This window comes from Suricata suricatta, chromosome 8 (assembly GCF_006229205.1).
Source record: "Suricata suricatta isolate VVHF042 chromosome 8, meerkat_22Aug2017_6uvM2_HiC, whole genome shotgun sequence".
Lineage (NCBI taxonomy): Eukaryota > Metazoa > Chordata > Mammalia > Carnivora > Herpestidae > Suricata > Suricata suricatta.
This window is the reverse complement of record NC_043707.1, coordinates 117,372,585-117,399,595: the sequence shown is the minus strand read 5'-3', so window position 1 is coordinate 117,399,595 and position 27,011 is coordinate 117,372,585. Positions and strand designations below refer to the sequence as shown.

The window sequence follows — 27,011 nt, the reverse complement described above, 5'->3', positions numbered from 1 at the left end:
GGGACAGGGAGCGAGGCCTGAAGGCTGGGCAAGAACAGCGCTTGCGTTGGCCAGGTACACGGGAGCCACCGCCACTGCTGGCCGGGTCTGTGCCCACCCAGCGACAAATGCTCTCATGCTGCCCAAATAGAGTCATAAAAAGCCCCCTCTTTCTTCCTATCGTCCCTATAAACTTTTGCCTACCTGCTTGGTGTGGTGCCTGAAATCACACGTCTGGCCACTCCTTGGGGAGTGTCTGTGTTAAGGATTCACAGAGGTTGGGAAGGGTAGTCGCATCTCAAACCAGTTAGCTGAGGAGCACAGGAGGGGGTGTTTGGATGGAGGAAGGAAAGAGATAGAGGAGGATATTTCAGGAGTGTGACCGAAGAAGACGGAAGGTGAAGGGGGTGGGCATTATGGGTCAAACTCCACCAGGCAGCCTCAAGCTAGAGCCTTAGGACCGGAGTTTGCCCCATTGGCCAGGGCTAGGGCCACCCATCCCTTTTGCAGAACCAACGAGGAATGAACCCTCTTTCGGTGGAGATGAAGGGGCTGTCCAGGGTCACATGGAGCCAGTGTCCAGTCCAGGTTTAGCTAGGCTCTCCCAGGTCTCCACCCTGTATCCCACACCTGGGAGATTCACACAGGACCAGCCAGCTCTGCTTTTTCTGGGACCTCCTGGGGCCCATACCTGCATCTCTCTTCTCCCAGTAGCAAGAACAGAGCTGCTGGGTCCCAGGACCTCATTCCTGGCTTGTAGATCTGGACGTTTGGTGAGGGAGGGGCTGCTGCCTGGGGTTTGCAGTAGGCAGAGGAAGCAGGCCCAGCAGCTCAGCCTCGAGGGAGTGAGGGAGCAAAAGCCCCTTCCCTGAGAACGGAGATTCCAAAATCTTTAAATCACTGAAGTCCCAGGGCTGACTCTAGTGCCATGGAATCAGGGGACCCCCTTGGGCTGTCGGCCCTGATGCCCTCACTTACTTGGAACCTCCTGTGTTTCCAGCAGCTGCCCAGGTCACTTTGTTCGTCCTGTGGCTGATGCTGGCTCCAGACTGTGTTGCCAGCAAGGGAGGTACCAGGTGTAGACAGGCACCAACTGGCTTTGCCCTGGGGACAGGGTATTAGGGGCCAGGTTAACTGTCCCTTGTTCTTGGAGAAAAAGACAGAGAAAGGCACTCTGCTCCTGGTTCCTGGGGACGTGGGGGCCCTGACCGCTCCCTTTTTCCTTCTGCTCAGGCTCCAGGTTCCCAAGGGGTGGGAGGAGCACCAGGATCCACGGGGGGGTGGGGGGTGAGATTGAAGGTTGTGTGAAAAGAGCTGATGGCTGGGAGGCAGGAGGCTGGGTCAGGCCTGGCTATGGCCCACAGGCTGGTGTCTTCTCATTTGGGTCACAGTTTTCTTCTCTGTAAAGTGATGGGGTTGATGTCAGTGGTTTCTCAGCAGCCATCCTGTGATACTCCTGACATGCTCAGTTGGCTGTCTCCATCCCAGAGAGGACTTCCCAACCCTTCCCCGTTTTGTTCTCTCCTCCTCTCTGAAGAGCGCAGGCGCTGACTACGAGGGTACCCCTCCATCCCCTCTGACCTTAGACATGAGATCCTTCTCTGAGTGTCTCCCTCCTCAGTCCTGCTCCAGTCCCCTTCCACCTGGTCCTCTGTGCTCCTTCTCTTTGCCTAGTCGGGGCCTTCTCAGCTGGTTGTTCTTCCTCTCCTGTGTACTGATTGGGAACCAGGACACCTAGATTCCCATCTTGGCTCCGCCATGTGCTATATGCCTTTGAGCTACGAATCAACCCTCTCTGGGCCTCAGGATCCCCCAGGCCCATTGGCATTCAGACTTGGTCACACTCAGGATCACAGTTTTGGAGAACTCAAGAGGACCTGGACTTTGTGCCCCTCCGATCCAGCCTCTTGAAAGATTCCCCCTTGCCATAACATCAGGGTAGGAAGCCCCCCAGGCCTCTGGTCCAAAGTGGCAATCCTTCCCATACTTCATCTAATTCCTGGGGTGAGTGGGGGGCATTTTGAAATCGTCAGAAATATAATTTGTGAAAGAAGATAAAAAACTGTTCTATTCTGTACCCAGGGTAAAAACAAAAGCAAACACAAGCATATTGTCATTTCATCCAGATAAAAGGAAAAACAAAGGAAAATGAACACATTTCAAAATAAAAGTATCCCTTCCTGCTAATTTTTTTGGAGGTTATGCCCCCTGAATGCATCTCTCTTTCTTTCTATCTCTGTTTCTACTCTGTTTTCCCTCACCGCTTCATCAGGGAGACAGAGTAGAATCATGGGTGTCCCAGAGTAAGGAGAAATAACCACTCCCTAGTGGGCAAGGGTGATGATTCAGCACCTTGGTCAGCACCCACTACTTCCCTCCCCCACCCCCAACCAACCCACTCCTCTCCAAGCCTCCTTCCTTTAAGCCTGTCATGTGACCCTTTGCAACTGACCTCCCGGCGAAGTGTTTGGGGATGGTGAACAGAGTCAGGACCCAGGCAGGATGAGAGGAAGCCAAGAATGCTGCCCAGGTGTGAGCAGTCAGCCTCCTGGGATGACCTCTCTGGCTGAGCTCTGTGCTGCCAAGGGACCTCATCTCTGTTGTTTTCTGTTCCTGCTGCCACCCCAGAGAGATGGCAGCAGATTCCTAGTCCCTCCCCAGTAGAGATGGGGAAACTGAGGCCCAGGGAGAGAGAAAAGGACCTGCTTAGGGTCACGTAGTGCCCTTGAGTCTACCCCTGACCCTGAGAGACACATGAGTCTTGGCTTGAAGTTGAGGCTTGACTCATAATTGCACAAATGCACAATGGAATGGAGCCAGGGTTAAGGTCCCATTTGAATCCCAAGGGGGATCACAGTTTTGGTGGCTGCTGCCTGTCACTGAAGTGGTCCTCAAAGTTGAGGAGCATTTCCCAGGAGGTCCAGGGAAGAGTTTGGCTTTAGCTTTGGATGGGCCTGGGTCTATTTCCAGCTCTGTTGAGTACTGGCACTGGGTCCCCTGGGAGGTAAAGTTTCTCCACCATATACTGAGATAATGATACCAACCTCATGGGCTTGTCTTGATATTAGATAAGTACCAGCACTTTACTGGCCCCAAACTGGGATCCAAATAAAGATACTGTCCTCCTCTCAGTTCGCTCCTGCTCTGGGTAAGACAGTTGCTGATCCCTCCTACCTCCCCAGTGCTGGGATCCCCTTACCTCCCCTCTTTGCTTGCCTGTGTTAAATGGGGGATTCCTGGTATCAGCCTGACAACTCCAGACTCCTTCATTCAGGAATTCTTTGGACACTTCATACCTTTGGAGATGCCCTGGTTTCCCAGAGTCCCCAGTTGGGTGTGTAAATTTGTCCCTATAGTTACTCTCAGACATTAGGAAATGGGGAGTTAAGACTGGGAAGTGGCCAGCACTTCTTGGACCTTGTGCCAAGGCTGAGTAGGGGAAGGGTAGGAAGGACTGTGGAGGGAGGGGGTGCTTCTCCCCTAGACACAGATGCACTGAGCAAAGAGAGAGGAGCATGGCTTTGGAGTAGCGAGAGGGATTTGAGAGTATGGGGTGGGGTAGGCGGGTTGGGGATACTCCAGTCTCAAAATCACCTCCCCCCAAACTGGCTGTTCTCCATCAGCCGATCAGAGACCTCTTCTGCTCCTGCCAATCCCCCCAATCCTTGTTCATGCCCTTCTTTCTAGAACCTCAAGCAATTCAATGACTGGAGTGGTTCCTTCTCTACTCTCTCTAGCTCCAGGTATAAGTGAAGATCCATCCGGAGCCTCAGGGAGCATCCAGTGTAACCCCCTTCATCTGCAGGGGAGGAGACTGAGGAAAGGGCCTTCAGGGTACAAAATGGGTCAGCACAGAACTAAGACTGGGCTCAGGACTCCTGTTCCCCAGCTGAGCGGGGCCCAGGGCTTTGCCACTTGTAGTGTGCACAGCTCATCGGTCCATATGCAGGGCCCTGGCAGTCAGACTCCTTCCCCACCAGTCAGATGTAGGACCTCCTTCCACACAGCAGACCTGGGGGACATTTCCGGCTTAGGCAGTCCCACACTCCACACAAGGCATAAGGAGGAAGATAGACTCTGTAAGGTCAAGTGCCTTAGGGCACTGACTCCTGGAGGCATCTGAGGTTGGAGGCAGGACCTCCCTAAGTGCCCTGCAATTAGCAGCTTACCAATAAATCCTATGAGATGGGTATTGTTACCCCCATTTTCTCTGTGGAAAAACTGAGGCCTAGAGAGGTTAAGCCATATCTCTAAAGTCACACAGCAATGGAGCTCGGATTCAAGGCCAGGTTTGTGGAGTTCAAGTGACCATAGCACTGTCTCATGAGCTCCCCTCTGCTCCCAAGGCTACCATGATCCCCTCCTCCAGGCAGACTGCCAGTCTTCCCTGACTAGGAAGTTGTTGATATGAGTGCTGGCTTTAGAAATCCATTCTAATCCAAGTTCCACTGCTTACCAAAGTGGGACACGGGACTGTGGGCAAGTCATGTCTTCTCTCTGAACCTCATTTTCCACCTCTGTAAAGTGGGCATAATATTACGTACCCAGGAGGGTTGCTTTATGGATTAGCCATATTAGTACATGAATACTTGCCTGGGACAGAAAAGGCGGACCTTTGTCAAAATGAATAGAACTGACCACTGATGTTCTGTAACTTTAATATAAATTCATCATAACTCACAAAATGGGCAACATTTAAAATAAAAATACAGCTGGGAATGGCCCAGCTTCTGGTAGATGAAGGGATGGGGTGAGACTGAGGATTTCTCCTGCCCAAAGGGGACCCCAAGGGGCAGCAGTTATGAGGTGGGTGTCCCCTAAGTTCAGCTAGTCTGGCTCCTTTGGAATGAGGGTGGTCAGGGACCCCACGAGCTCAGAATCTAGGCTCCAGGACTGGAGAAGGAAGCCAAGGCTTGAGACATTCAGCCCATCATGCAGATAGATCCACCACTTGGGCTCTCATCCATGGGCAGGGGCAGGGCCACGGAGCAGGACACCTGGAGGCTCTGCTGCTTCAAAGCCAAGACCTGGAGGTGAACTCCGGTGACAAAAACTGTGGATGGGCTTGTTTGACACCCAAACTTCCTTCTGGGCCTTTTTGCAGGGCTGCAGTTGGAAGGAAGAAAACTACATTTCCCAGACAGCCTTGCAGCCAAGGTTCTGGATCTGATTTATGTTTCCCCAACAGTATCCCTCATAGAGATTTGGATTTGGGAATTAAACCAAGTGGGAGAGAGGCAGGCCTCAGGACACCCAATTGCTGGCCAGGCCAGTAGTGGAGGGAACACAGTCCTGCAATCAGCAGCTTCCTGGCACAGTGACTTTCTGTAGGTGGGAGCAGCATTTCTGATCGGGATATAGACATCATGAATCTGGCGGCTGGGAGTCATTCCTGGAAATTCCGCGAGTCTGCTCCTCCAGCCCTTCCAATGATTTTGCAAATCAGGGATGTGATAATAAATGCTGTCAAATTAAACTAGCTAAAGCAGGTCTTGTTTTCTGCAACAGGATCCTAGCTGAGACAGACGCCAAGCCTGATGGGAAGTCCCAACCAACAGCCTGTCCCAGGGCTTGGCTGAGACTACTGCTCCCTGCAGCCTCCCCACACCCTTCCCGCACCCTAAGCCTGGTCACAGATGCCTGCTTGGGCCCTTATACAAGCCTCTGGGGACCTCCATCACCCAGCGATGCTTGTCCTGCGGCTGCCTTTAGGCTACTGGGCTCTGCATCGGCCTGGTGTGCCATCATCTTGCTTTTAGACCTGTGGGTTGGAAGGTGGTGGCACAGTGACTGTAACACGTGGGTTCAGTGACTGGGTGCTTCCCACAGTATCATCTCTACCTGCAGGTCAGTAGGAAAAACAGGAACCATAAAGCTCTTGGTCCAGAGGTAGAAGGAGAGGTGGTTCTCAGGAACCCTAGGACCAGCTACTGCCTGTGTCCACTGTGGGCTGGAGTCAAGGGTCAAATGGTCCACGGCGGGGTGCCGTGGCAAGTCAGACCTGGGAGCATAAGAGGGTTTTATGTATCTTTCAGGCTGCCAACTGCTGGCAACACTCTTGACTCATCCTGAGGTCAGGGCATGTGGGCAGGAGGGAGACAGGGAGAAGGTCCCCCTGCCCCTGAGAGGATGGGGATGAGGGCTGGGCAAGGGGCTGCCCGAGGAGAAGCCATGTCACATCCCGGGACCAAGGCTGCCTCCCCATCAAGGTCAGGATTACAGGGCATCGATCTTGATTGAGTTTAGGAATCATGGAGCACGACCGCCAATATACAGTCAGGGAAATGGAGGATGAAGGGTAAACAACTGGCCTGAGACCTCATGGGTGCGGGGGCACTACACTGGACCAGAGTTCTGCCCCCTCTGTCCCCTGGGCAGAGCTCTTGCTGGTGGCCGTGGCCCAGGTGGTCCCTGTGGGCTCCCTGCACCCCCCTAGATGCGGACAGTGTTGATCCTCAACGGCTGCACATTCTTGCCATTGGCGTGGCTCTGCCCGGGGCTAAAGTAGGAGCAGAGCTTGCCTGGAAACTTCTCGCGGAACGTGTAGAGCCAGGACATGTCGTCGGCATTGTAGAAGATGAGCAGGCCTTGGTCGTAGTCCAGGAACACGCCCACCTTGTCGAGCTTGTCACGGACATTGAGCCGCGTCCAGGGCTCGGTGCAGGCGCTGTACTGGTTGCCGTCGTGCATGACGATGCAGTAAAAGCCGCGGCTGGGCTGGATCTGGATGCTGCCCTTGCGGCTGGCTGCCTCATGGGCCAGCCCAATCACCCACTGGGTCTTCTCCGCCACCACCACCTCCCAGTAGTGGACGCCACTGCTGAAGGCCTCAGAGCCCAGCACCGACACCTCCACGTCGAAACGCTTGGGCGAGTCCTGCAGTGGCTGTGGATGCAGGTTGCCATAGGCTACGATGGTGCAATCGTCGGACAGGATCAGGCGCTGGTGGGCAGTGCCCGGGTCCAGGGTCAGGGCGGCAGGCACTGCAGAGGGCGGAGGAGGGGGAGAAGATAAGTGGAGAAAAGGTTGTGGATCCACTCTGCGGTGCCTCCCTGAGGACCAGGCTCTAGTTGGTCCGCAGGAGGCTGTGTGATGCTGAAGGCATGTGAAGCCTGCCCTCTCTGGTCCTCAGCTTCCTTCTCTGTAAATTGGAAGGGCGATGATAGCTGAAGTCCTTCCAGATTTAAGCCTGGCTGCAGGGGAGCAGACACTGGGGCTGCCTGTTTGCTGCCAGTGCCTGGCGCAAGGACAGAGCAGGCACCTCACAAAAGTTTGTTGAGTAAACCATAGTGAAATCTAGAATTAGGGAACTTCAGAGCTGAAGCGTCAAGATTATCCAGGTGCTGGTGAACACCCTGAAGCTGGGGGATAAGGAGATCTATGGGGGTGGGTTTTCTCAATAGATGGCATCCATGCATCTAAACGCCCTGAATGAAATATACCGGGAGCTCTCACGACCCCCCATAAATTTTGACCCCCCCATAAATTTTCAAATGCTCAAGCAGAAAATCATGTGGATAAAAAATCATTTTTATAATGACCTAAAATTACAACTTAACTCCCTTTTACGTATAAACAGGAAATAATTTTTCAATTTCTTTAGTTTTGAGAGAGAGAGAGAGAGAGAGAGAGAACTTGAGCAGGGAGGTGCAGAGAGAGACGGAGACACAGAATCTGAAGCAGGCTTCAGGCTCCAAGCTGTCAGTACATAGCCCTACGGAGGACTTGAACTCATGAGCCATGAGACCATGACCTGAGCTGAAGTTCGACGCTTAACTGATGGAGCCACCCAGGCGCCCCAGGAAATCATTTTTGTACAGTTTTAATAGACTGAGTATTTTAGAACACCACTACCATGTAAACTGAGGGGAGACAACTTGGTTTCTTTGGAACTTCACTGAGAATGTTCACTGCTCGGGAAAATATAGGTCTGGGAAAAACGCCACTGACTCATATATTCTACCTGTTTTGAACCATATTTGAGGCACAGTGGTGTTTTATCTATGGTGTGTGTGCACCTGACTATTTCATTGTTTTCCACCATGGCTGTGAGTAATCATCTACGGATGGACATACCCAATATTTTATTATAAGTCATTTCCTTCTATTTTTCTTTATATTATCATCAGAGTATGTATATATACAATTGTATATATACAATTTTTCAAGTTTATATACATAGTGAAGTTATGGAAAGGTTATATTACCTTTGAGACATTACAAAGTATTTGTTATGAAATGGAGGTGAAAAAGCTGAAAATCATGGATTCTAGGCCAACTCTTCCACTTGACAGATGGGGAAAATGAGACCCAGAGAGGAAAGGTGACTAATCTCAGGACACCCAGCACCCAATGGCAGTGAAGACTAAGCAAGGCCATGTGCAATCCAGCCCCAGCCCTACCTGTCATATATCGCCCCACCCTCCTCACCCCCAAAACCTTTACCCAGATGCTCCCCCACTGCCTCTTCCTTGCTTGTTGTGATCACCCCTGCATGAGGCTCAACTCCAGGGCCCATCCTCTGAGAAGCCTTCCTGGTTGCCCAACACGTGTGTTCACTCTTTGTTCTGAAATTCCTTAACTTTGTGTTCCCTCCTGATTATATAAGGGGTATAGTCTTCTGTGCCCACATCTTACACCCATTTGCACCAGGAGGGGAAGGGCTGTGTACCATCCAAATAGGCTGTCCCTTGTGTGCCCGGTGCCCAACACAGAGCCGGGCATGGTGAGGGCTTCCAGGGAAGTTCACCAAATTAAACTGGCCCTTGTTTGCTCTTGGGCAGGCAGCACAGGCTGGGCCATCCTGCTCTGGGCTGGCCACACTGGCTTAGCAGGTCTGGCTCTCAGAGTCTCATGAACTCTCGTGTCAAGGGTTCTGTTTATTCTGTCCTCTGTGACGGAACTGATGCCCGGCCATTAGACAGAGAACCTGGAAGTGGCCTTCCTGAGCCTGGATGACCATTTCCAGGCCAGAGCAAGACAGAGGCGAGGAAGGGTGAGGAAAAGGAGTCCTGCCCCCAGTACCGAAGAGCGAAGGATTTCTTCATCCTGCTCTCTGGTCTTTCCTTATCTGGTGAAGTGGGAGTGTGATTACACTTGGCTGGAGCCTTACCCCCTACTTCTATCCCCTCCGTTGGCTGCATGCATGCGCAGAAATAAAACGCCTCAGTGGTGGCAACTGTCACCAACAGGGAGCAGCAGCCAGTTTCTGAACTGTGCTCCTGTTCACAAAGCCACTAACAAAGCTGACCGTTGACTTATATCAAGCTCCTTCCACGAGCTCTGTTAGGAGTAAACGTAGTTTTGCATTTTTCATTCTCCTTTCTTGTTCTTCGAACTCAAGAGGGATGCATGGAAACAATTAGCCCTGTGAATAGAGGGGTCAATGGAATCACAATTCTCTATCCAGGGACCTGGAAGAGGGGGAGCCATGAGAAGGAAGACACTGGATCAGTGGACGTTATGCTTTATCCTGTGGTCGGAGCCGTCACAGAGCAGCCTGTCAAAACCAGAAGCTCCCGCCACATGGAATGTAGGAATTTCCACAGTGGGGTCAGGAGGTGAGAGGTGGAGGGAGGTGTAGGAAGTGTGTGTGAAGGGGCGGCAAGGGAAAGAAGAATCTAATTAGACACAGATGGGCCACTCCTCCTGGCTGTGGAATGCGGGTCACACTCGGGTGTCTACAGCAGAGGGATTAGAGCGTGCACAAAGCCAAGGTGTGGGCAGCGGCAGTTCTTATCGCCACACGGGAGCCTGAGGCGCTCAGGATGATCGAGGAGGGCAGCTACAGGCAGAAACTGCAGCTCAGGCCAGGACAGTGCGACGGGATGGGTGGGGTGGGGAAGTACTGGAGACACTAGCACACCAGAGGGAGGTCTCAGCCCCAGGCTCTCAAGCCTAATGTGGGGCCACGTGGGTCACTTCCAGTGCCACCGATGAGTGGGGAGGGCGCGCTCGAGGAGGCAGCCAAGTGGGCTCTCAGTGGCTCTGAGATTGGGGACACAGAGATGAGCCTGCAGTACACAGGAAATCCTGTCTGAGCAGAGTGCCGGCAACTTGGGCGTGGAGCCTCAGTGCTTAGAAGCCCAGGGGAATGGGTGAGGTCAGGGCCCACCACTCATTGGGTAGACCTAGGGGCGGGGCCTGTTGTTCATTGGGCAGTGCTGGCAGTGGAGGCGGGACTAGGGGGTGGGGCCTGACAACTGGGTACTGGGCCCAACATCTCAGGGGCAGGGCTAGGGGCGGGGCCTGGTATTCTTATTAGGCAGAGGGCGTGGCTTGATTCTCAGGGTTTTTAAACCCCAAAGGACACAGACCAAAGGACAGCTGGGGTTCCCGTCCAAGGTCTCTCATCTCATCATAAACAGAAGTTCTGTCTTCCAGGCCTCCTTCCAACCCTCCCTGAGGCTAGGGCTGGCAGGAGTAACAGCCTTCAAACCAGAGAGAGACCTAGAAGGGGGCATAGCAACACCTTTTCCTGCTCTGGGACCTCAGTCCTGGGATGGAGACTGGCAATCCCTCCACCCATCCTTTATCCTTGGGAGAAGTGCCAGAAACAAACCAGTCCCCTGGGGTTCACTATAGTACAGGTCAAAGCTCATTTCTAGGTCCTGACACACAGTTTTATAAAAACAAAAAGCAGGTGTTGAGGCAGCCCATTTAAGCCTCTCTGAGACCTCAAGTTCAAAGGCAGTGAGGGAGGGCATGGACTGTGGAGGGCCCAGGAAATGTCTTCTGGCCATCTTCCACCACACATCACCCGGCCCAAGCGGCAGAGAAACCCCCTAGTCCAGCACTGTCACTTGGCAGCAGGTGGCTGGTTCCTCTTTGTTCTCAAGGACAGTGGCTTGACCCGACAGAAGCCTGACAGGACAGGAGATGCTTCCAGCTCTTTCCTCTGGCCAGGCCCTTACATAATCCACTGCCCCACTTCTCACGCAGCCCCCGCTGTGCCACACCGGCATTCGAGAAACATGTTCATACCCACTAGCTCACGGGAACACCACAGCCGCCCCAGGAGTGCAAATTACCATCCATTTTCCAGAAGAGGAAACTGAGGCTCCGAGGAGGCTTCTCTGAGGTAAGTGGCCTGCTCAGGTTGCCCCTTGGGGTGGAAGTAAAGTTGGAACTTGAGCTAAAGTCTTGTCACATCATGTTCTTTCCTCTATGTAGCTCCGGAAAGCCTGTTCAGCCAGCCCAAGGAACCATCTGATGAGTCATTATAATAATGATAAACAAGTATCAAGTACTTACTAAGGTCCAGGATTATTATTGCAAATAGATCATTTTACTTCATTCTTATACCTAGGCTGGGAGATAAATCACATCTTCCCCATCCCTGTTTTACAAAGGAGAAAACTGGCTCAGAGAGGCCACTAATTTGGCCTGGACTACATAGCTAGGCAGTGAACCTGCTGGAACCCAAAAATGACTGGAGTCAGATGAGCAGGGGGAGGGGCGAGCCGCCCAGGAGAGGCAGGTGGTAGAAGCCAAGAAGGCAGTGTCTGGTGTCCTCCGAGACAGGACAGGAGACAGATGGCCACCTGGTCTGGCTGGGGAGGGACTTTGTGCTTTCGGGCTGCAACAATCAGGTCATGCAGTTGGAGGAGGGTTTCCAATGTCAGCTGCAGGGGGAGACAGGGTAGAGAGTGGAGGTTCCAAAGCAAGGGGAGTGACAGGTGCTAAATGAAAGTTCTCAGGTGACCCAATAGGAAGCCCGGACTGGAGACAGGGCAGGCAGGAAGCTGCTAGAATCCATGGGCTATTTCCCTGGGGGCGCCTGCCCCTCCCATCTGGACACAAAGGGCCTTGGTGCTGGCAGAGGAACCAGAGTGACTTCATAGGCTCTACTGACAAAGGAAGGGGCCTCGCTAACCAGGTCACTGTTCTCTGAACTCCCCAGGGACCACTGGCCTTGGGAGGATGTTCAGGGTGCAGACTACTGCTCCTTCAGCCCCTCTTCCATGCAGTTTTCTCTGGGCCAGTGGTTCTCGACAGAAGTGATTTGCCTCGCAGGGGTCATTGGACAAAGTCTGGAGACATTTTTGGTTGTCAGAGCTGGGGAGGGGAGCATCCAGTTGGGGAGATACCAGGAATGCTATCTACATCCTATCATGCACAGGACAGCCCCCTAAACAAGGAATTCTCCACTCCCAAATGTCAATAGTGCTGATGCTGAGAAACCCTGCTCTGGGGCATCCAGCAAGTTCCCACATCCATTCGCTCACTTGTGAGGGAGTTGGGAAGGGGCTAACATCCCTATTTTACAGAGGAGGAAACTGAGACTCAGAGGAGAAAGTGGTTTAAGGATGTGTGGCAAATTCCATTCAAAAACACTTATTGAGGGGCGCCTGGGTAGCTCAGTTGGTTAAGCGTCCAACTTCGGCTCAGGTCATGATCTCAAGGCTGGTGAATTTGAGCCCCACGTCAGGCTCTGTGCTGACAGCTCAGAGTCTGGAGCCTGCTATAGATTCTGTGTCTCCCTTTCTCTCTCTACCCGTCCCCTGCTCATGCTCTCTCTCTCTCAAATATAAATAAACATTTACAAAATATTTAAAAAATACTTACTGAGTACCTACTTTATGGTACTATTCTAGTAGCAGAACTGAGACTCAGACTCATTCATATATTTATTTACTTATCCCCAAACGTTTACTGTGCTGGCTGCGAGGGATCTACAGTGAGGAATTAGACCCAGGCCTGACCCATCTGAGCTCATAGTCTAGTGAGACAGACAGCTACACACACATTGACAAAAGAGTGAGACCAGAAAAGTGCAGGGCTACTTGAAGAAATTCAGGAAGGCTTCTCAGAGGAGGTGTTTATAAACTAAGATGTGAAGGGGAGTAGGAGTTAGTCATCAAAGGCTGAGGTTTGTGCAGAGGGTTCTGGGCAAAGGGAGCAGCATGTGTGAAAGTGGAGGAGGGAGAATACGTCTCATTTAAGACCTGAAGATGGTTCAGTTTGGCTGAGTATGATGTGGAGGGGAGAATGAGAGAATAGGCGGGCCCAGGTCTTCTAGGGCCTTGACTGTGGGGCTGAGGTGCCTGGATTGCCTCTCTGAGCTGTGACAAGGACACAGCAGGTGGCAGCCAAGACAAATAGAGCTCCGGAGACCATCTGCCCGAGGGGCTTCCCTGGGTCAACAGTGGGGACATGCTTCTTGCCTCCTTGAGTTATGCGGCTTCACCCACAAGTGGCCCTTGTCCTGCTGGCTCCCAGTGTGGAGGTCACTCCACATCTAGGAGCACACAGATGCTAGGAGGACCCCAAGAGGATATAGTCCAAAGTGTTACCCAATGTGCTGGAAAATGGGCTCGTCCCCAAACTAGGCACAGATCCAGATGTAAGAGTACCAGGAGTGGGGCGCCTGAGTGCCATTAAGTGTCTGACTTCGGCTCAGGTCATGATCTCACGGTGTGTGAGTTTAAGCTCTCCATCAGGCTCTGGGCTGATAGCTCAAGGCCTGGAGCCTGCTTCAGATTTTGTGTCTCCCTCTCTTTCTCCCTCTCCCCTGTTCATACTCTGTCTGTCTCTCTCTGTCTCAAAAATAAATAAATATTTTTTAAAAAGTTAATAAAAAAAAAAAGAGTACCAGAAGCTGTCCCTCCACTCTTGGGAAATTGGTATTGATACATCAAATGTGGCCTCCAGTCATCTACAGGGGACCCCATTCTGGCCAGGGTTCACGCACTCAGTAGTGCCTTCAGCCTCTCTCCATCCCTGCCTAGAAGGCCCAATCCTGAACATCTTGGGATCATTCATGCTCCTGCCCTCCCCCACTGCCTTTGCCCATGCAGCTCCTCATACTGGGGACAGTCTAAAGGCACTGCCAGGCCCCAGCCTTCCCTGAGTGGCAAAGCCACCAGCCTTCAGTGCCCGGTTCAGACGTCATCTGTTCAGTGCTTCTCCTGGCCCCTCCCCTGTCCCATCCAGAGCCTCCTGTTGCCTCTTCCCATTCCATGGGGGCTTCCCAGCACCGTGCAAATCCTTCATAGCTTGTCCCACTGGGCTGTCAGGGCCTGTTTGCCCATCTGTTTCTCCTGACCCCTGAAAATGCCATGGGGGACCTTCCCTGTTTGTAGATCAAGAGAATGAATCCAGACATGTGGAAGGAACTCTGAGTGCTGCGTGGCCATGGGCAATCAGTGAGCCTCACAGAGCCTCAGTCTCCCCAGCGGCCTTCCTGGGTTAGTATGAGGCATGGGAATGCCTGCTTGGCTTAGTAGGTAAGGACACAGGCTCTGGGGTCTGACAGCTCTGAGTGTAAATCCTGGCTGTGCCATTTACAGCCTGTGACCATGGACAAGTTCCTAACAGCTCTGTGCCTGCTTTCTCATCTGAAAAAATGAGTATAAGAATAGTACTGACCTTTTAGGGAGCATTCCCCTTTAGGTCCTTGTCTCGCCTCTAAAGGACACGGTGCTTTTGTAGGTTGTATGATTTTGAGTCCCAGAGTCTACTCACTCTGCTAGAAACTGGTTCAGACCTTCTCTTCTCTCAGCAAACCTCCCGTTACCTCCTCTCGCCCATCATCATCTCGGCTGATGACCTTGCTTTCTGCCTCGCTGGGAAAGGGGAGGCTATGGGAAGAGAGTTCTCTCAAGCTCCCACCACTGCCCATTTATGCTCCCTCCTCTGGGCTCTCGAAGATGAACTGTCTGGGCTCTCAGAAGAGGCAGCAGCAGACCCCACTCCTGGCTGTGCCTCCAGCAACTCTCTGCCCTGCACCCTCAGTTTACCACTGGGTCTTTCTCATCACCAGATAGGCTGTTACTTCTTCCACCTTCAACAGCTTTGTCACATTCTCTCTCCTTCCCTTAAATAAAACTCCTTGAAAGCACTGTCTCCACTTGCTCTCCTCCCATTCTCTCTCTTTTTTTTTTAATTTTTAGAGAGAAGGAGTGCATGTGCAAGCAAGCATGAGTGAGTGAGGGGCAGAGAGAGAGAGAGAGAGAGAGAAGGAGAGAGACAGAGAGAGAGAGAATTTCAAGCAGGTTCCATGCTCAGCCTGGAGCCCAATGCAGGGCTTGATCCCACAACACTGGGATCGTGCCCTGAGCCAAAATCAAGTTGGATGCTCAACCAACTGAGCCCCCAGGTGCCCCATGTCCCATGCTCTCCCGGACAGCTTCCTCTCTGGCGTACGCCCCTGTGGCTTCACCAAAGCTCTTGTCTCCCTATTGCTGGAGAACAGTCAGTTCCAGGTTCTCCCACTTGGCCTAAAAGCCTTTGTTGCCATTAGCCACTCTCTACTTGGCTCCCAGGACATACCCAGGTTTCCCTCCCACTTCTCTGGCTGCTCCTTCCTGCTCCCCTTGGCTGGGTCCCCCTCCTGTCCCTAACTGCTAGGAATGCCCCAGGGCTCCATCTCTCTTCTCTACTCTCACTTTCTAGGTGATTTCATCCAGGCTCATTAAATACTGTCCATGTGCCACCAACACCGGCCCTGACCTTTGTCCTGTACTGCACATGTCACCCCAGCTGACTTCTCTACACCAGCACTGGGACATCTAATCGGCCCTGCAGACCTCATACACTTACAGCTCTGTCCTTCAGGCATCTCAGCCCAAATCCTTGCAGTTTCCTGGTCTTTCTCTCCCACCCAAGATCCCATTCACTAGCAAATCCTGTTGGCTCTCCCTTCAGAGTATATCTTAAATCTGATCTCTTGTTTCTACCTCCACTGCCAACATGCTGCTCCAAGCCACCACCACCTTGCCTGGAGTATTTTGGTAGCCTCCTACCCAGTTTCCCAGCCTCCACCCTTCACACCCTTGAGTCTGTTCCCAACCCAGCAGCGAGAGGGAGCCTCTAGGAACTTAAGCTCATGTCACTGCATGTCCCCAAACCCTCCAATGGATCCCATCTCACTAATCGTGAAATCTGAAGTTCTCATGCTGGCCTGTAGGCCCCTCACCGTCTGGCCACTGCTATCTCCCTGACCTCCTCACCTCTACTCTCTTCCACTCGAGTCACACGAGTCTCCTCACTGTTCCTTGAACGTGTCAGGCTTGCTCCTGCCTCAGGGCCTTTGTACTTGCTATCCCCACTGCCACAAACACTCCTCCCTCAGAAACCTGCATGAAATCACTCTCCTTCTTCCTTCAGGCCTTTACTACTTCTTCTTCTTTTTTTTTTTTAATTTACTTTTGAGAGAGAGAAAGAGACAGAGAGAGAGAAAGAATGAGCAGGGGAGGGGCAGAGAGAGAGAGGGAGAGAGAGAATCCCAAGCAGGCTCCGCACTGTCAGTGCAGAGCTCAATGTGGGACTCAGCTCCACCAACTCTGAGATCATGACCTGAGCTGAAATCAAGAGTTGGAAGCCCAACTGACTGAGCCTCCCAGGTGCCCCCAAGCCTTTGCTTCTCTGCTTTCTTCTCAGTGAGGTCTTCTAACTGGGTCCCCTAATATCTCTATTCTACCTTAACACCCCCTAGCTCTCTTCCTTACCTTTGATCCTTATCTAGTGAACTATGGATTTTACCTATTTACTTTCATTTTCCCCCTCCTTATTATATAAGATCCATGAAGGCAGGGACCTTTGGCCTGCGTTGCTCACTGCTACATCTCTAGCACTTAGAATAGCACCTGGTGTGAAGTTGGGGGGTTGATATGTGCTGTATGTATAGGATGGATGACTGAACTGTCCAAGGCCTCAGTCTCTCCGTCTGGAGAATGGATATACTCTGGAACCAACCTCATGGTTGTATGAGGACTCACTGAGCTGAGTGATTGTGCAGGTGTCCAGCACGAGCCCTGGACCACAGTAGGTGCTCAACAAACCTCATCCCTCTGCCCTACCCCCAGGCAGCTGGGCTGAGAGGTACCCCCCTTAGCTCCTGCCCAGGATAACCCTTGCCTCTTCCTGGGCCCTCTTGGTGACTGGCAGGAAGGGCCTTACCTGGGTGGATGTCCTGGAACAGGGACTTCCAGATGGTGTACTGCAGGGGGCCTGTGTACTTGGAGGTCGGGAAGTCTTCGTAGGTCAGGTTGGTCTCATGGATTTTCCCTTTAAGCCTGGAAGGAAAGCAGAAGAGGCAAGGCTGCATGGGGAGGGGCCTGCTTTCTGTCCCAACACTGGGGGCCCGAGAGCCATCCTCAGGGCAGCTGACAGAGGGGAAGGCCATGTATGTGAAGTCTGCCTGCCCCAGATTCCAGTGCCTGCTTGTGCCACCTCCTACCTCTCTAGCCTCAGTTTCCTTACCTTAAGGAAGATGGGTGATATGTCAGCATCTGCCTTCTAGGCTTGTGGTGAGGGTTACATGGCGAATGCTACGTACAGTGCTTCCCACCATGCTTGGCTCATGGTCAACAGCAAATACATGATGCTAGCTCTCAGGATTGATCATCAACATACCAAAGATTAAGTGTTGGTATTTCTAAAGGTGGCAATGGGACAAGACAGACCCGCAGTTGAATTCCGGCTCTGCCCTATACTAGATGAGGGGCCTCGGCCAACTGATGTAGCTCCTCTGTGCCTGTTCCTACATCTGTGAAATGGGGATGACAGCAGTAACTACCTCCAAGGGAGCTAATAGGATTATAATAATATAAATATTATTTATTATCTATAATATCAAGGTTATAAAGACTATGATACATATTTGTAATATAACATAAATAATATTGTACTATAAGTAATATTCTGTGATTCTACTTATTACGTATATAACAATATAAACACATAAAGCCTTAGACCAGGCTCTGGCACATAGCCAATGCCCCATAGCTGTCTGATGAAGATGTGAAGAATGAATTCCCTGCTAACCGCCCCATCTGCCTCCAGTCCCACCTCCCCATGCCCACGCAGGCTGGGGCGGGATGCCTGTCTGGGGAAGGCAGCAGGTGGCGGGCACTTACCGCTCGGACAGGGAGGCCACCCCGGCCAGGAAGGTGTGTCGGTCGGTTTCAGCCAGCCGCTCCTGCAGGATCTGGGCCCCCTCCTGCACCTTGCGCAGCTGCTGGCTGTAACGCTGGACTTTCTGCTCGATGTCGGTTAGCGTGCGGGCCGTGTCTGCCTCTAGCTCCTCCAGCATGGCCTTTTGCCGCTCGCGCAGTAGCCGGTGCAGCCGCTCAAAGGCCTCGCCGATGGTGGTCCGCAAGCTTTTGGTGGAAGACTGTGGGGACAGTCATCAGGGGTTAGGCCAGGGGGAGCAGATGGGGTGACCTCCGGGAGAGAGGAGGGAACTGACAGCCTTGACATGGCAAGAGGTGGTGACTCCGTGCTGGGAATGGCACCTTTTAAAGCGCGGTGGCCTGCTGGGTTGGCCTGGCCAGGGATGGCACACCCTTCCATATGTCATTAGGATATTCATGAAATACTCTGGTTGAGATACTGAGCTTTGACTTAGAGATGCAGCAGAGGGGCTGTGGGCTGGAAAGACATTTGGGGACAGTCCCTTTAGCCCTGGGGACTGACAGGCTGGGTATAGGGGTACAGGAAAGAAAGGTGTGAGGATGTGCCCAGGTTTCTGGCATGGGGGTGGGTGGGACAGGGAAGCTGGGGGAGAAGCGGGAGCAGGTAAAGATGCTGAGTTCAGTCCAGGATACAGTGAGGTGTTTATTTAAAAAAAATAAAATCACTCCAGGGCACCTGGTTGGCTTAGTCAATAGAGCATATGACTCTTGATCTCAGGATCGTGAGTTCAAGCCCCACATTGGGCAGGGAGCCTTAAAAAAAAAACTAGGGGTGCCTGGGTGGCTCAGTCAGTTAAGCATCCGGCTTCAGCTTAGGATGCTTAACTGACTTTGTGGGCTCTAGCCAAGCGTTGAGCTCTGTGCTGACAGCTCAGAGCCTGGAGCCTGCTTTGGATTCTGTGTCTCCCTCTCTCTCTGCTCTTTCTCCCCTCCCACTCTATCTCTCTCTCAAAAATGAATAAATGTTTAAAAAAAGTTTTTTAAATAAATAAAATAAAAAATAATAAATAATACAATTTAAATTAAAAAAATCATGCATGGGGTTCAAGCAAAGATGACAAGATCACGGATGGCAGGGAGCTTTATAAACTGTAACGTGTTGGGCAAACCTTGGTGGTCACTTGCCCTTGGGACCCCCTAGCTGAGAAACAAGAGCTGGAGGTGAAAGCCATGATCCCTGGAGGCAAGACTGGACTTGCACATTTCTCTGTTCCCGCGGGCCCTGGCAGGCCCGGGAGGGGCCTGAGCGCTCAAGGGCACAGGCTTTGGTACCTAACAGCCTGGGTGAGAATCCTAGCCCTGCCTCTCTAGCTGTGGAAACCTCAGCTGCCTACTGTCTCTGAGCCTATTTTCTTCTCTGTGAAAGGGGTAACACAACCACAGAGCAGAATTCTGGTGCAGATTAAGGGAGGGCACGTTCGCAAAACGCATACCATTGTTGGAAGTGCAGAAAAAGAGCCTGGTTATTAAAGGGGATCAAGTCTAACGGGCACAGCCTACAAGTCTTCACTGAGAGATGGCTTCAGAGCTGGGGCCTGAAGGAGGCGCAGGATGTCAACTGGGGGTGCGGGGAGCAGCCGGAGTCAGGACAACACGGGGTACAGAAGTGTGGCCAGGCAGCAGCAGCGTGTGGGACCTGCCTCTGCGATTTTTACTTTGTGGGATTCTGGCTGGGAGTTCACAGAGTCATAGACCCCGCTGTGTTCAGTGCCCGGGGCTCTGTGGGAGGTTCAACAAAGGCTCAATTAGGGCCAGTTCCCTCCTGTCGGGGCAGCAGGAAGAAGTGCTGGCAGCGGGCCAGCCTCCCCGCGCATGCCCACCCAGAGCGCCAGGCAGACAAAGGGGGCGGGGAGAAGCTGGGGATGAACAGCCAGACTGCTTGTGGCCTCCCTGAGCCCCTTCCTGAACCCTGAGGATTCTGTGCGGGTCACAGGGGGGTCGAAGGGGCCTGCCCTTCCTGCTTCATTTGCTGCTGTCCTGCAAGGACCCCCAGATCCCAGAACTACCCCTTCTGGCTCCTTCTCAACCCCTATGTGGCAGTGTTTGGTGCACTGGCCACCCTCCACTGGCTGCAGACTCTGGTTTGCCTCCCACCTCTATGGCTGCTCTCTCTGGGCCAGCCCCTTCCATTCTCACCGACATGCCTTCCTTCAGGTCAACCCCATGGCTTTGAGGCTGGCTCCCACTTCCTGACCCGTGGTCGTGTCTCCTGAGCACTACATTCACCTTTCCACCTGCCTCAACTACACAGGCCATCCAACTCTCTTAGTCTGCAGGTCAACTCTGTGTCTTTGGCAACAAATTCACTGCCAGAGTGATCCTTCTAATGTGCAAAGTGGGTCAAAGCCAATGCTGTGTTTAGGAATATTTCTTGGCTCCTTGATAATTAGTAAAACACTCAATTCCTTAGCCTGGCATTCAGCGTCCTCAGTCTGACCGCAGCTTACCTCTCTAGTGCCACTGCATTGTAATCACACGTGCCTAGAATGGGCCCCGCCCCCAACAAACTCTTTATTCGCAGACTCCTACTCATTCTGCAACACCCAGTTTGAAAGCTACCTCCTCAGCGACATCCTGCCTAACTTTTTCAGGTGGTTAAATAGTTAAATGTCTCCAGAGCATTTTGTAAATATTCCTAATTCACACTTTATGTGGCCCCAGCTAGTGGATGAACCTCCCGGGGGTAGGAATGATGTCTCAGCCTTGAGCTTCCCATGCCCATCTTAGGGCCTGGCACAAGGCTGGCAGCCAGAACCTGCTCAAGAGGAGAAGAGGGAAGATCCTTGCCAAAAGTTGCTCTGCAGAGGTGAGTGCAGACTCTGTCTTCTTTTTAGGGTGGGGGCTAGTGTCTCCAGGACAAAAGAAGATGGGTAGAAAGAGGGGGAGAGGCAGGGAGAGGGCAGATCAAAAACAGAACACCGGAGTGACAGCCAGCCACCACACGTGCCTCAAGGATGTCCTTGACAGGTCCTCCCAACCTACCTGTCTTATTGACTACAAAGCCATAGACCTTGCTGAGGACATCCCAGCACGTGGCTGGAATAGGCACTGGGTTCTGACCAAACGGGACAGTAAGCTGCCATTTAGCCACTTACTAGCTGTGGTGTCTTAGGCTCATTCCTCAACCTTTCTGGGCATCAGTTTCCTTGCCAACAAAATGAAGTTCACATTCCTCCATCAAAAGGTGCCACCCCCTCAACCCCCGCCGCATGCGTTCATTTGTTCTACAACTATTTATTGTGTGTGGGAGGCACTGTGCTTAGGTTCTAGGGGGTCCCGCTGCCATAGAGGTGATATTCCGTGGGGTTCCGTGAGACAGTGAATGGGAACCATAATTACCCGCACAGAGAAAGGTTCCACTCAACCGGTGTGTCCCCTTTATTCTAGTTTTTTCTAAGGCAGAGCTACTCCCACCCCACCCCCAGTCCCTTTGGTGCTATGGCTGGGAAAGCAGCCCCTACTCCAGCCCAGCCCATCCCTGGGAATACACTGGGGCTTGGAGGAACTGACTGTTTCAGAAAAATACCCTGCCAAGAAGGCGTCACTTGGTCAGGACCGACCAAAGAAAACATTGGGCTCCAGGAGGGAGATCAGACAGGCCCTCAGGCTGGGCCACTGGAGGGGCAGGCTCTGCAGGAAAGCCGAGTCAGGCACCAGGTGAAATATGACCTCCAAAGCATCCATAGGCATTTCTTGTATAAACACCCGAGTCCAGACAGGAAGCAGGGCTGGGGGAACTGGAGGGGAGGGGGCTCCACAGGACCCCCCAGAGGTAGACAGATGGACAGGAAAGCAGGGGAGGAAAAGGTCAGTGGAGAAAAACAATGGGGAGTGGAGAGAAGAGAATGCTGGGGGGGGGAGGGGGAGAAACTAGACCAGAATATTCCGCTCTTATTCACACAGAGGCTTCTGTTTGCTTCTCTTCACCTGAGAGGTGCAGAACCACCAGGAAGATGGGGAAACTGAGGCTGCGGGAGACCAATAGGCTAGTGTCCTCTGTTTTCCATCTATTGCCTGCTGAGGGTCCTGCCTGCAGGCAGTCCAGAATGTTCTCTGAAGAAATGTTTGTCATGACCTCCCCAAGACCCTACACGGGTTGGTGGCCAAGCCGAGGCACAGATCTGGATCTCCAATGGACTCTCCAGGCCCCAGGCTGACCCCCAGAGGCCCAGAGCATTCCTAAGGCTCTGCTCCAGCTGCTGCCAGCAGCTGCACCCCTGCTAGTGAGTGGAGCCAGACTGAAATCACTGTAGAGCTCAGCAGCTGGGCCTGGGTCCCCAGTTTTTGGTTCCAGAAAAGGCAGAAATCAAAGCAAGCCTTGTCCCATTGGTGAGACATCTGTCAGGGGAACTCAGAGGTTGCCCGTGGGATCTAGAACTTTGGGGCTGGAAAGAGCTTGGCAGAGTCTGCACCGTACAGATGGGAAGACTGGGGGCCCAGAGGAGTAAGCAGTTTAGCCAAAGTCATACAGCGAGTTCGTGGCTGGATCAGAATCCAGGGCCTCCCTCTCAGGTCAAGAAGTGGTTTTTTTTCAAACCACTGCAGCCAAAGACTGCAGGGTTTGGCCCTACTTTGTACAGAGTCCATATCCCCACAGCGGTGGTTTAAGAGGGGATATGATACAAAGGCTGGGCCACAAATCATCAGGAGGACTTCCAGGGAGCATGCTCAGGGTGGGCTCCTCTGGCAATGGGCAAGGGTGTTTTTGTTTTTTCTTTTTTAATGTTTACTTATTTACTTTGGAGAGAGAGAGAGAGAGAGAGAAAGAGAGAGATCACAAGCGGGAGAGGGGTAGAGAGAGCCAGAGACACAGAATCCAACGCCCCACTTGGGGGTCAAGCCCACTAACCATGAGATCATGACCTGAACCAAAGTCAGAGGCTTAATGGACTGAGCCACCCAGGCGCCCCTGGGTGGGGGTGTTTAATAAGGCGAGAGGAAAAAGAGACCAGGTACATTCTCCCAGACCTGCAGGACTGGGAGTTTTACTGAGGGTCCTAGGTCCCACCTCACCTTCCACCCAGAGCAGGAAGAGAGAAAGGGCCCCATCCTTAAAAATTTTTAATTTTTAAAAAATTTTTGAGACAGAGAGAGAGACAGAGTGAGCAGGGGTGGGCCAGGGAGAGAGGGAGACACAGAGTCTGAAAAGAGGCTCCAGGCTCTGAGCTAGCTGTCAGCACAGAGCCTGATGCAGGGCTCAAACCCACAAACTGTGAGATCATGACCTGAGCCGAAGTTGGACGCTTAACCCACCGAGCCACCCAGGCGCCCCTGCGTCCCACCCTTAAAGCCAGGTGTCAGCCCAGATCACTGACCTCAGTTCTGGGAATGGGTCTTGTCCCATCTACATTCAGGTGAGCCCCAGCCTCCATTCCACCCCCCGCCCCCCGCTAGGCACCGTTCCTCCCCGCCCCCTTCCTAGATAGCCCCGCCCAACGTCCCGCCCACCCTGCAGGACCCGCCCATGCGCCCAGGCTCTGCTCACCTTGGTCTCGGCCAACTGTCGCTTGAGCAGCTGCAGCGCCTCCGTGTGCTCCCGCTCGCTGTCCTGAAGGGCCTGCAGCTGCTCCTTGAGCTCCCTCTGGAACAACACAAGGCGCGGATGCGTGACGCATGGCCGGGGCCTGACCGCCGCCGTGATCCCCAGACCTGGCCCAACATCCTCCTCCCCGCACAGTTCAGTAACCAAGTCTCCCAGTATCCAGGCTGCTTTCTTCATCTTTCCGTCTCTCATCTGGAGTTTTGCAACAGCCTCCTCCCTAGCCATCTTAGGAGCTTGTGGTCTCCCTGTCTCTAAACCGCCTCCAGTTCGTTCTGCCCCAGCCTGATTTGCTAGCGGACACTCCTGACTTAGAATCCTTCTGTGGGTGCCAAGGCTGAACCACTGTCCCTGCCACCACTAACTAGGCGCTGTCCTCAGTCCTTTGCTTGTATTGAGTCACTTAATCCGCGGAATGACAAGGAGGTAGGCACTACTATTAGCCCCATTTTTCGACCTTAAAATTGGTACAGAGAGGTCAAGAGGCCTGAAAGAAGCAGGTAAGGGTAAAGCCATAATTGGAACTCAAGCAGTCTGGTTCTGGAGACCATCATCTTGACATGAGGTGACACGTCTTCTATAGGGATGGTGCCCATGGCAAACAGCGACAAAAATCCATAATATACGACATCTCAAAGCTTCACGTAAGGACAGAATCGGCAGTACTGATTTTCCCTGTGCCCCAGGGGCCAGGATAGCTCAGCATGTCACTGCTAGTGATATTGTTTTTATTTAAAATTTTGATATTTTGTTAATCACGGGGCTTTTTGCTTTCATGTTGATTTTTTCAAAATTTGCATTGTCTTCTCCATCTTGATCACTGAGTTTGGGGGTGCCTGCTTCAATGTTGTGCCTCACCCTAGTCCCACATCTGTCTCCACCACCCTCCTGCCCTCACTCCCATCCAGCCTAAGCCACCTTCTTCCTGCTGCTGCATCGTGGGCTTGTTTAGCCTCCTGACTTCGCCCTGGCTGCTTCCTCTGGCCAGTGCACCCTACTCATATTTTCTTGCTCTGATTCCTTTGTGTCATTAACATAACAGCTCAGAGGCCACTTCCTCAAAGAGGTCTTGCCTGGCCACCTATGTGCAGCATCACCCCTACACCCACATCCTCACACCTTCTGCTGTCCGAGATGCGCTTGCTCACTTATTAGACAATGTGTTCCTGCTCGTTTCCTCCACCAGAATGTGAATATCATGAGGGCAGGAGTCTTGTCTGGCTTGCTGTATTCCCAGTGTTTAGAAGAGTTTTTAGCACACAGTAGGGCCTCAATACATATTTGCCAATTGAATGAACGTGGTTTGAGGTGGGTGTCCCCAGTACAAGGCCAGCTGTCTGCATTTATTGGCCACTTAGCCCATTATATCATAACTAGTTCTCCTGTCTGACCCCAGTGCATCCCCACATGAGCCCAAGTCCTGCAGGGCGGGCCCTTACCATTCCTCACTCTATATCCTCCTGCACCCATCAACAGCCTGACACTATGATGGGGCTCAAGGAAGTTTGCTTTGTGAATGAATTTCCATGGAAACAGCCTCTGAGCAGGGCGTGGCTTTCCCAGTCAACTTGTGCCGTGCACAATGCCAGGGAGCTGACTTACCTGTTCACCCTCACCTCCCTCCTACTCACTCAGCTCATTGCCCTCAGAAAACATCTAGTCCAACTAATTTTATAAAGTAGGTAGCAACATGGGAAGATGATCAATGATGACAGTCTAAGGGAGGAATGCAGAAAACAAAATTACCTTTGCTTACTCTCCTTTATTCATGTGACAAATATTTATTGAGCAACTACTATGCCCAGACACTGTTGAGACACTGGGGAAACAACAGAGAACAAGACAGAGTGCATGCCCACGGGGATTTTCCAGTGTAGTGGGAAAGAGAGATAATGAGCAAGGGAAAAAAGAAGAACCAGGTAATTACGGATAGTTGTCTGTGCTCTAGAGAAAATAAAGCAGTGTGGGATGGGGGCAAGTTTGGGTAGGGTGGTCAAGTAAGGCTTCTCTTCTGTGAGCTGCCACCTGAGATGACACAGCCGCAGGGTGAGAAAGAGCCAGCCTTGGAAACAAGAGCTGGACAGGAAGCTGGGAGCAGCTGGGGTTGTGACAGCAGAGAGCTCACACAGAACGGAATGGCTAGAATCCTGGTAAAGACGGAAGTCTCAGGCTGAAACCAGAGGGGCAGGAGGAGGAAGGAGCCTGGGTCCCTGATGACTGTGGGGTGGCCACACCATCGCTGCTCAGTGATGAACTAGGAAGCTAGCCTTCCAAAAAAAAAAAAACAAAAACCTGATTTGCAGTGTTTGCCAATTTCTGTGGTGTAAATACTCCCACCAAAGCCAATGTCAAGGGATCAGTGTGAGGTTACCAGGCAGGGGCTAGGAAGAGGTCAGCACAGTCAGCTCTCAGGCACCAGACCAAGCTGGCTCTGGCACACCACTGCCCGGGGGCCTTTCCTACAGGCATGTTTTATGGGAGAGAGGAGTACACACCATCTAATTGCAGCTGCCTAGTCAGGTGTCTGTTACTAATGGCCAAGAGTCATTCCTAACAGGTCCATGTGCATCTGAGTCATTGGAGCAGACAAATCATTCACCTAAGTGTGAGGAATAATTCCTCCCCGAGTTCTCTTCTGTCAGCCCCGGGTCTGTCCAGCTTGGGACGTGGCTCACATGCAGATAATTTGAGGGATGAGCCGAGTGTGTCAATCCCCCACCTTGGTGCCCTCATGGGTCCACATACAACTTGGGTCCCTAAGCGGCTCCTCAGAGTCTCAGAAAACTGCTCTGAGGATAGAGTTCCTCACATCACTGTGGGCACCCGAGGAACTTGGACAAATCACTCCCTGTTTCCAGGACTGAAGAACGAGGGGAGCAAGCCTGCCCCTTCCTCCTGGACCCCAGAACAGCAGGACACTCCTTTGCCCGTTCCACAAACACTTGCGGAGGCCTCCTTGGACCCACATGGTGCTATGTCAGCAACAGGCAGAGGGATGAGGGACAAATGCCTCAGGAGGGGTGCAGATGAGTTGGGGGGAAGACAGGGACACATGTGTTAACATGACAGAGAATGCTGGAATAGGGTTAAGAGAAACCAAGCTTGCTGCTCTTCCCATGACCCCATCGCAGGAAAGGCCACCCCCATCCAAGTGAGAAATGTGGGAGTTGTCCTTGACACTGTCCACCAACCAATGCGATCAGTCATCAGGTCTGACTTAGAATTTGTTCTCTCCTCTCTACACCCACTGCCTCAGGCTTGGATTTCACCCCTGCTTTTCTGGACTGTGACCCTAGCTAGTCTCCTCTCTGCCCCTTCATTCTCCAAGTGCCCCTGGAGTGACTGCTCTATGGGACAGATCTGTCCATGCTTCTCCCCCACGCCCCACTGCAGCATTTCCATGTTGTATGGGAAAGATGGACACAAAGCCTGAGCCTGGCTCTCAAGGCCTTCACCATTGGTCCCAACTTCTCCACCCTTATCTCTCAGTCTAGTCCTGCACTGTCCAATACAGCAGCCAGTAGCCACATGTAGCTATTAAAATAAAAATGATGTGAATTAAAGAAACTTGAAAC

At 52.4% G+C, this 27,011-nt stretch overlaps 1 protein-coding gene across 2 annotated transcripts in view; it reads right to left on the bottom strand.

Moving 5' to 3' along the window:
- Window positions 1–4,620: 4,620 nt before the first annotated feature.
- Window positions 4,621–27,011, bottom strand: part of TRIM62 (tripartite motif containing 62) — a 30,889-nt gene continuing 8,498 nt past the window's right edge. For both annotated transcript variants that reach the window (XM_029949357.1, XM_029949356.1), the window contains exons 3-6: window positions 23,383–23,478; window positions 17,841–18,097; window positions 16,882–16,997; window positions 4,621–6,962 (exon numbers count right to left, since the gene is read on the bottom strand). In XM_029949357.1, coding sequence (XP_029805217.1) covers window positions 6,412–6,962; window positions 16,882–16,997; window positions 17,841–18,097; window positions 23,383–23,478 — 1,020 coding nt within the window. In that variant the 3' untranslated portion in view covers window positions 4,621–6,411. The remainder of the gene's footprint in view (window positions 6,963–16,881; window positions 16,998–17,840; window positions 18,098–23,382; window positions 23,479–27,011) is intronic.